Here is a 10,000-nt window from a genome sequence, read left to right as displayed (position 1 = left end):
GCGCGGCTGGTTGCCGGGGTGCTCTGGTTGCTGCTGGGCGTGATCTCCGACTTCTCGGAGGAGGCGGAGCCCATGCTGGCGTTCTGGATGGCCTGGATCCATGTGTTCATCTCCTCCTACGAGAAAGGTCAAAGGTGAAAGGTGAAAGGTCAAGGACAACTCACAAGGGCTAATGAAAGACTAAGGCTGTGTCTCAAACCGCATACTTACATCAGCACACTGCTAGTGTGCACTGAGTGCTTACTTGCGCTGTGCTCACTTTTCCATGGTTAGTATTGTCCCAATATCTGCACTGTAGACTTAAATTAAGTATCTAAAGTGTACAAGTAGGCGGTTTGAGACACAGTCTAACTTAACGTTAGCCTAAAAACATACATTGTAGCAGGAGACCCATATCCATATTTATCAGACGTTCTACACACTAACCTCTATCCATATTTACAGGGTGCTCTATACTAAACTCTACACTAAACCCTATACATCCTCTACTCATCCTATAGATCCTCTCTCCCAAGGTAGCTTAACAAGGTGTCCACTAAATCGACACGTCACTAAATGGCTTATACCGCGTTAGCTACCCTGACCATGATTTGCCCTGATTCTTTACCGGTGCTGAATAGCAACACTGTAGCTCGCAGCATGCCGCCTCCCTCTACCCTGTCCTCCGTGCTAACGCAGCTGATTATACATTTGCATGTAGCTCACAGCCTCCATATAGCACTGGAGTCCGCGGCGCTACCTGCTGCATCAGTGCTGTACATATCGGGTGGAATATGAAATACATTTCCCATGAGTCATCACTCCATCCATCATCCCCGCGTTTGCTTTTTGACGGGGCTAATTAATTGGGTCCGCTGTGGTCCATCTGGCCGCTGGACAGGGCGGGGGGAGGTTAGTCAAGGGACGGCCCTCGACGGCCCACTCAGCAAAACCAGGGGCAGATTTATGAGGCTGCATTGCACAAGTGTGAGCTCATGTCTGATCGGTGGGGGCTTAGGTATACGGTGGCCACAAGGGGGAGCAGTGGAGTGGCCAGTGAATGGTAACACTGTCCAAAGGCAGCTGTGCAAACTTAGCAATGCCGGAAGGATTTAAAGATGACTCAGGGGTCCTCTAGATTTATTTCACTAATACATTTCTTTGTTTATTTGTTTCTTGTTTGTGGTGTAACTACATATTTAAGGAGCAAATGAAGCCTCTCTGCAAATGATATACCTGCACTGAGGTAGCATCTGCAGGAAAACAAGCCCTGGGGTGCATCTCATTTGGTGTTTTATACACCCTCCCTTCCTTCCTCGATCCTTGTCCTCACTGATCTAGATCAAGAATGATGGGGCGGCAACAATGGGATAGTCTATCCAGTGTTAGTTATAGATCAGTGGGAACGAGCCCCGAGGACCGAGCATCGAGGATCGAGGAGAGAGTTTGAGAGCCACCCCTGGTCTGCAGGATGCACAGGATCAGGCCTGCCTGTCAGCTACCCACTGGGGATTCGGCTAATCAACTCTATTGCAGTCCTGCAATGGGAAAGATGAAGAGAAGAGCAGTGACTTACATCGTCTTTGGCTTGGAAGAGATACTCGTTACCGTCCGTAACCCTGCAAAACAAGAGACGTTCCCATTAAGAAAAGCAATATATATTCCTGAATCCTGGTATTCCAGACAGTTCTTGAATTTCCCTTGGGATCTATAAAGTATCTTTCTATCTATCGTCTATCTAGTTCCTGGGAGAGATTTTACATCAAAGGCATGAATACTACATGCCTCTAAGAATACTGAGATCAGAACTGATCAATCAGCTTATAATCAATCAACCAAACCAGCCAATTTATTTAGAGCGCAAAATCACAGCGGGACTGTCCCATCACGCACAAAATAACAAACAATACAATAAGCTGCCTAATATCCAATAGAGGCAATACGAGGCCCAGCCGTGTTAAGCTCTGTAACGCTGGCTGGTGTCCTGTCATACACTTCTCAAAATGAAATAATATAATAATCTGCCTAATATCCAATAGTAATGAGGCCCAGCCGTGTTAAGCTGTGTAACGCTGGCTGGTGTCTGGGCTCTCACTTGAGTTTGAAGACGTGCTTCTTCTTCTTGTAGTCGGTGGCCACCTCGCACACCGCCTCCCGCAGGCTGACGGGGATCTCGTTGTGGTAGGGGATGCCCTGGCTGGCATTCTTATTGTCCTTGTAGAAGCCCATCTCTTGGTTGTTGATCACGCAGTAGACGTTATGCCAAGACCTGGGGGGGGGGGGGGGATCAGATAGACTGGGTAAGTAAATCCTGACAAATGATGTGAACTAGTTACTTATACAAGTACTCTATACACCCCATCTTTTAGGATCGGGTCCTTTGACTTAATGGGGGAAGGAGAGGTTAAAGATTTCCAAATATTGTGCACGAGGGTATGGAATCCCATTTCCGCCAGGGAAATAAAAAAAATAAGTTCATGTTAAGTCAAAATTTTGAGATATAAAAGTAAACATTTTGAGATAAAAAGTTAAAATTTTGAGATAAAAAGTTAAAATTTTGAGATAAAAAGTCAAACGAGGGAGCGTTGTGATATCTCTACAATCCCTCTCAACTAGAACTGAGCAGCAGCACTCACAGAGCTGCTAAAACTGTATAGCTTTTAGTCCAACCAACACAACTACAAACCCACAGATTTAAATGGAAAATGAATCATTTTGTTAAGCATTTTGTTTAGGATAAATCCACAAATCACTAGAGCAGCTGTAAAGCTTTTCCTTCAATCAATACCCACAATGTAAGAAGCTACAAATGTGCACTTAGATGCTGACTGAGTTACTTTGACTCCAAACAATGGCCCTTGTAATACAATTGACATAATGTAAGTTGCTTTGGATAAAAGTGTCTGCTAAGTGAATACATGTAACTGTATATGAATCACTGCTCATTCCGCCGTGTTGTGTTGTGCTGTGCTAGCTAGCAAGCAAGCCGATGTGAGCTGTAGCTTTTCGTCCAATCGATACCCACAACAAGGTAAGAGGCAGCAAATGTGCACTTATCTGCTTACTAAGCTACTTCAAATAGAAACACTATTGAGGATTCGATCACTGCTTCTGTGGACTCAATTCCCGGCTTCCACCGTTGTGCCCCTTGAGCAGGGCACTTAACCCCCGAGTTGCTCCGGGGACAATGAAACATGTAATATAACTGACATGTGTAAGTCGCCGTGGATAAAAGCATCTCCTAAATGAGCTAGCTAGCAATGTGCTAGCTAGCGAGCCGAGTCAAACTTTAATAATAATAATATAACAGCTGATTCAAATTAGCACAATTCCTCAGCCAGGTAGAGCAGCTAATTGAAGAGATCACCTGTGATACTGATACATGATTGGACTTTTACTTTCTGAAGCTGGAGTATTCCACCTCTAAATAATAATAATAATAATATGCTTTATTTCTATAGCACCTAATTCATACACAGAATGCAATTCAAAGTGCGTTACATTTGTAACATGTAACACAATGCAATATGTAACACAATGCAATGTGTAACACAATGCAACACGTAACAACAATAACACACTAGCTGGGCCGTACCGGTTGGAGGCCTTCTTGTTGTGTCCCTCCCACTCGTGCTTGCGGTGCAGCAGGCCCTCCAGCTGGGCGGCGGGCGAGTCCTGGCCCTTGGCCGGCAGCGTGGAGGCCTGGCTGCCCCCCTTGGCCCGCCGGCCGGAGGGAGACGGGATGGGGCTGGGCTCCTTGGAGCTCCGCTCGGCCACGCCGTTCACTATCTCCCCTCCGTCCACGCCGTCCTGGTGGAGCCAGAGAGAGAGAGACAGAGAGAGACAGAGAGAGAGAGAGAGAGAGAGAGAGAGGAGAGGAGAGGGAGAGGAGGAGAGAGAGAGGAGGTAGGATGGAGGAGAGGAGAGGAGAGAGGAGAGAGAAAGGAGGTGAGGATGGAGGAGAGGAGAGGAGAGAGAGGGGGAAGGATGGAGGAGAGGAGGAGGGGAGAGAGGAGAGGAGGATGGAGGTAAGGAGTGGAGGAGAGGAGGAAGAGAGAGGAGAAAGGGAGATGGGGGCAGTAGGGCAGAGGAGAGATGACAGAGGAGAGAGGGCATGTAGAATAAAAACAGACTTTGAAACAGACTTTGAAAGGTTGTAGTCTTTTAACTAATGCCCCTCATTCAACTTTACTCAAAAGACTACAATAGGCTTAAGACAGAAGAAGGATCAAGAGCCTGGTCCCTAAGATACTGATGCTGCACTGTAGCGTGTAGTCTGGTAGAGGAGCCTCCAAAACCTTCAAACAGTGACACAATCGTATTAACAATCTCACAACTGAAAGAGCAGCACACCAGATCAAGTAAAAGCACAGCAAAGTATAAACTACTGTATATCAATCCTTGTAGTCCTTTAATCCTTTAAATAGACCATGCCTCAAACGCCACTGCATGCCATTTCAAAATGTAGAATGGAAATCCACACAGCGACAGAGGTCTTGAAGAGATACAGAAAGTAAGTCAACAACAAAACACACGCACAGACCAAATCGAAACAGCCACAATAACACACTAGTCAAATCAGACGATTTGAAAAGAGTTTAGAAGAAACCACACAGAAGTTCACTCCACTCCACTCCACTCCACACAAGGTACTTTACCCTCTCAATATCCACCGTTGGGGTCCCATCCTCTCAGGCAATAGTCAATGCCTGGGACGGAAGCCAACTGCTAGCCAAAACACTAGCCGACATGATCTCGTGTAGTCGTGACATTATAAGGGGTCTCGACCCATATGGCAAATCATATGGCAAAAAAACTTTGACCTTTGACCTGACCCTCATGCTATTCCCTACCATTACATGTGAAAGCTTTCTGATAACATCAACTACATGTTGAAATCTGATTCAACACTGTAATACTTGTGTTGTTGTGTGTCATGCTTAACGCTGCCTCATTTACAAACAAATCAACCAGTCAGGCCACAAACAACAGACATGAACGAACATTTGACATCAAAGACAAACATGGGGGTTAATTTTTCTCTTCTTCGACACAAGTTAGTACATGGAACATTGACTCGGACTGATTAGACATTTTATTTTTCTCTTAGTGCAATGGGAGAGTGGGAAGATAAAATCAAATGACACAAAAAAAACACAAACAAACAAGCAAGCAATGACATGGGTGATGTGCAATGAACTAGATAAATAAATCCAAACCAAACCAAAACAAAACAAACCAACTCATTAGGCACACAAAAGCCGGTGACAACGTGCCACAAGTGAAATGAACCGAGGGAGACACAGACAGCTGAGAACTCGTGTCAAAAATGAAACAACAGCTCTTCAAAACAACGTCCTTGACAACGCTACTGCCATCTCCTATTACCAACGCTAACCTCTGCACACAAACACACACTCAGACACACACACACACACACACACACACACACACACACACACACACACACACACACACACACACACACACACACACACACACACACACACCTCGCCAGTGTCAACAGCAGAAATGTAACCTGAGCCACTGATACGGGTCTAATGTGTGTCTCCTCTGCAGTGCCAAAAAGCTGTTATGAAAGTGAGTCAACTCTTTCAGAATGAGCATACAGTATGTTTCCCTAATTCAGTTTTGAAAGCATGCATTTGCATGAAATAGTGACCTGCTTTCAGTAATGAAGATGACACAGACCATCTCTGTTTAGGACACTAATCTAAACATGGTGGAACACAGATCAGGCTTTGTTTTTAACCTTCATTTTAGATATTCTACCCTTTCATTACTACCTTTTAAATTATTTCTAGTGGCATATCCTGATGAATTGTGTGTTCATTATAAAGCAAAAATCCTGTAAGGAGGTTTCAGCTTTTGGTCAAACGAAAACATCTATCACTGACCACACCCACCCTTAATCAAGGTATTGTACACAACAGACCTCGTATTTCTATGATTCAAAATTCAACTTCACCACATATGCAAATTCGAAGAAATAGCACAACTGCATCAACACAAGGAGTCATGGGACATGGAGTCTCTTGAAATAGCCACAAATGCACTACAAACTGGTAAAAAAAATCTGCAAAACTGTACAAAGGCAAACCTCAGGAAAAAAAACAAAGCACTGTGGGACTTGTAGTCCAAACAAGTCCACTTGAAAACACTGCAGTGCTTGGCCACCACACTTAAAAAACTACAAAGCATTACACAGTGTTCCTATGGAGCCTATGGGCTGTCCAATGAGGGAGGCTGTGCCTGGACAGTGCGAGGGCCCTGCAGGCCCGTGTAGCTTTGGTAGGCATGGGAACGGTAACTAACCCGTGGTGAATCCTGATCCGACGGCAGTCCGTTCTGAGTCACTTGCTCTCCTTCCCTGTGGAGAGAGGGACAAAGAGAAAGAGAGAGAGAGAGAGAGAAAGAGAGGAAGAGAGGAGGACAGGAGAGGGGAAGAAAGGAAGAGACAACAGAGAGACAAAGAATTGAATGCTATTGTCATCAAGTATAAATAATACTGTACATAAATCTATATTGAAATACATACAATCAGTTATATGTCTATATACAGTGTTCATTCCAGACATCCAACAACACTCTGTGCCTGACGAATCTCTCTCTCTCACACACACACACACATACACACATCTGTCTTACCTCTCTCTCACACACACACACACACACAAACACACACACACACACACACACACGTCCTGGTCTTACCTCTCTCTCACGCACACACGCACACACGCATCCTCGTCTTACCTCTCTCTCTCACACACACCCACACACACACACACACACACACACACACACAGACGCGTGCTCGTCTCACCTCTGCGCCTCTCCGTCCTCGAGCGCCGGCTCCGGGGTCGGGGGTCTTCTCCTGCGCTCCTCCTCCTCCTGCTGTCTTCTCACTTCCAGTAGCTCCAGCTGCAGCAGGAGAGAGAAACCAGCCACGGTCACGCGACAGCCAGCCACGACGACGCGCACGGAACCTTTCGCCACGCGCCGCACGCCCGCGCACATCGCCCGACTGACCGCCTCTCGGCCGAGTGAGGCGGCCGGCGGTGTGTGTTCGCGCGGGTCAGTGCCGTGCGTGGGAGAGTTAGGGTAGGACGTGTGGTCGCATGAGTTCCTGTTTCCTGCTTCACCATGACGACCACACCTTGAGTAAAAAGGGGGGGGGGGGAGCAGGAACTGAAAGAGCTCCTTGCTTTTGCGTGTTCTTTACAGGTGTACATTACCTCATGTGAATACACACACACAAAACACAGTTACCCATTTCTAGTTATACTCTCCACGACATCTATTCCCACGCACACACACACACACACACACACACACACACACACACACAAAACACTTGCGATTCTCTCTTATATACACTTACCCATTTCTAGTTATACTCTCCACGACATCTATTCCCACGCACACACACACACACACACACACACACACACACACACACACACTTGCGATTCTCTCTCACATACAGTTACCCATTTCTAGTTATCCTCTCCACGGCATCTATTCCCATACCCTCCACACACACACACACACACACACACACACACACACACACCCAAACAAACACACAAAACACTTGCGATTCTCTCTCACATACAGTTCTCTCTCTCATTTCTAGTTATCCTCTCCACGGCATCTATTCCCACACACTAACACACACACAAACACACACACACACACACACACACACACACACACACACACACACACTCAACAACCCCGTGCCCACCCACCGTAGTCAGTCTCTCCAGCGCTGAGAAGCGCTCCTCCCAGGTGGCGGCGGACTTCTCGAAGGCCTCGTGGCGCTTGATGAGCTTCTCCACCTCGTCCACGCTCTGGCCCATGGAGCCGGCCGACAGGTAGGGCTCCTGCCCCAGCAGCCACGCCTCCGCCACCCCCGCGTCCCGAGAGAACTGGTGCACCTCCAGAACTGGGGACACACGAGAACAAAGAATCAGAATCAGAATTGGAATCTGAATTGGAATCTGAATTAGAATCTGAAGCAGAATCAGAACCCAGAGTCAGTAAAAAAAACAAATCTGAATCAGAATCAGAAATCACAAATGAAGAAATAGAGTAAATGGATTTAATATACCAGCTGGTTCACTAGAAATTCAAGGGATTTGGACTACAGGGAATACGGCTGGGTTGTGTGGTAGAAAATACGTTACTGCAGATATGCTGTACAATAGGGTGACATAAGAGTGATGTAAATCTTACAGAAGTTCACACACTTTTTCATACACGTGCCTGAGTACTGTCACCATAGAAGTTGTCAGGGAGACCTAAGAGCTGTTCCTTAAAGCCTTAAAGTGAAAGTTTGCTTATGTGTAGTTTGCTAGGTTTGTAGGTTAAGGTTCTTTTTGGTTCCTTTTTACATGCATAAGGGATGCAGTTGTGGTCCTACTATATGGGAAGTAGTTCAAACTTTTCCCCAAACACCAAACCTATATAAAAACCTATAGATAACCAGTGGATGACTCCTATGGATATCCAGGATGCAATGACTGTATTTTTCCCACGTGAAATACATGCAAGATTCGAGGCTGAGCGTTTCGCCTGGTAATCTGGGTGGAAAGTGAAAGAGACGAGACACACACACACACACACACACACACACTGTCGCTCCTCTCTCTCTCTCAGACACACACACACACACAAACGAGTTTCATTTCCTACTTGCTGCTGACAGTCATTGCATTTCAGCCCTTTACAGTGACAGCATCGAGACAAAAATAAACAGGGAAGCCGCAGGGAGGTCATTTCGTTTTTTTAAATATTCCCCACCCTACCCCCCCGGCCCCGGCCCCCCCAAAAAAGTACTAGAACGTTGTCCAAACGTCGCTTGAGCGTTTAACCAACGTCAGGGAGACAAATGGCAGGACTGGAGGGTTTAGTCGCCGAGGTCGTGTGGAGGTTAGTGGGGAACTTCTCATGCATCCGCCAACGACAAGAGACAAAGGCTTTAGGCAGAGAGGGACGGGGGAGAGAACAAGAGTTCTCTGGTGTGGTGGTAACCGTGACCACTGATCTGACTGTCCCACACACACAAAGGGGCCCGTTAGCCATTAGCATTCATGTTAATGTTCATGTTCACGTTAGCCATTAGCATTCATGCATTTGGAGGATGCTAAGTGAGCCAACGCGGCTGAGAATAGATGCGAAGACGCACATTTTTAGCGACGTGTCGTGCATACTGCTCCTGGGTTAGAGAGACCGTGACCTTGAGACCATGACCACGACCTTGGTGTTAACCGCACTCTGCTCATCACAGACCAAGTGGATATGCGGGAATTAGAAGTGTTCCTCTCAAGCTGTTTGATGGAATCGACCAGTGGACTAGCTGTCTGATGGAATTGACCAATGGCGGTACTCACTCAATCTTAGCCACTCCCATCTGTCCTCCCACTTGTCAATCATGTCTTTCCTCTTGTCCGTCAACTGTAGCAACTTTTCTTTAATCTGTGGGGGTTTGGGAGAACAGACACACACTGCATGAGCAAAACACTGCTTACATTCATCTACCGTTAAACAAACAGCAGTCTTTTTAGAATTTCCTCAAATTTCCTCAAAAATTATAAAATTGTTGACATTTTGCACTGAGAAAAAGCCCTCAATTACATCCATTGCATGTATGTAAAAGTCAGCCAAGTGCTTACAGCCTTTTTCTAATAAACACTTCTAATAAACACTAAAGCCATTACATATCATTTTATATGGTCTATTTTCAAATCTGCTCCTAGAAACAGGTATACAGTATGTAAAAGTCAGCCAAGTGCTTACAGCCCTTTTCTAATAAACACTTTGAAGTCGTTACATATCATTTAACATGGTCTATTTTCAAATCTGAAATGTTCAAATCCTAGAAACACGTATAGTGCCAGCCCTGCATTTCCCATCTCTCTAGGGCCGGGCCGTGGGTTTGTGCACAGGGTGGCGTGGGGTACCCACCTCTTCCGATGCGTAGTGCTTGCGCGCC

General features: G+C 46.1%; 1 protein-coding gene across 1 annotated transcript in view; it reads right to left on the bottom strand.

Annotated features, from left to right (window-relative positions):
- LOC134087453 (spectrin beta chain, non-erythrocytic 1-like) overlaps nucleotides 1–10,000 on the bottom strand; it is a 64,345-nt gene that overhangs the window by 1,914 nt on the left and 52,431 nt on the right. The window contains exons 28-36 of the mRNA XM_062540961.1: nucleotides 9,973–10,000; nucleotides 9,399–9,483; nucleotides 7,755–7,951; nucleotides 6,827–6,924; nucleotides 6,316–6,370; nucleotides 3,575–3,789; nucleotides 2,075–2,248; nucleotides 1,556–1,598; nucleotides 1–116 (exon numbers count right to left, since the gene is read on the bottom strand). The exon at nucleotides 1–116 is cut by the window's left edge and continues 1,914 nt beyond it; the exon at nucleotides 9,973–10,000 is cut by the window's right edge and continues 111 nt beyond it. Coding sequence (XP_062396945.1) covers nucleotides 1–116; nucleotides 1,556–1,598; nucleotides 2,075–2,248; nucleotides 3,575–3,789; nucleotides 6,316–6,370; nucleotides 6,827–6,924; nucleotides 7,755–7,951; nucleotides 9,399–9,483; nucleotides 9,973–10,000 — 1,011 coding nt within the window. The remainder of the gene's footprint in view (nucleotides 117–1,555; nucleotides 1,599–2,074; nucleotides 2,249–3,574; nucleotides 3,790–6,315; nucleotides 6,371–6,826; nucleotides 6,925–7,754; nucleotides 7,952–9,398; nucleotides 9,484–9,972) is intronic.

This window comes from Sardina pilchardus, chromosome 1 (genome assembly GCF_963854185.1).
Source record: "Sardina pilchardus chromosome 1, fSarPil1.1, whole genome shotgun sequence".
Lineage (NCBI taxonomy): Eukaryota > Metazoa > Chordata > Actinopteri > Clupeiformes > Clupeidae > Sardina > Sardina pilchardus.
Note: the sequence above shows the minus strand (reverse complement) of the source record. Positions and strands in the feature narration are given on the sequence as shown.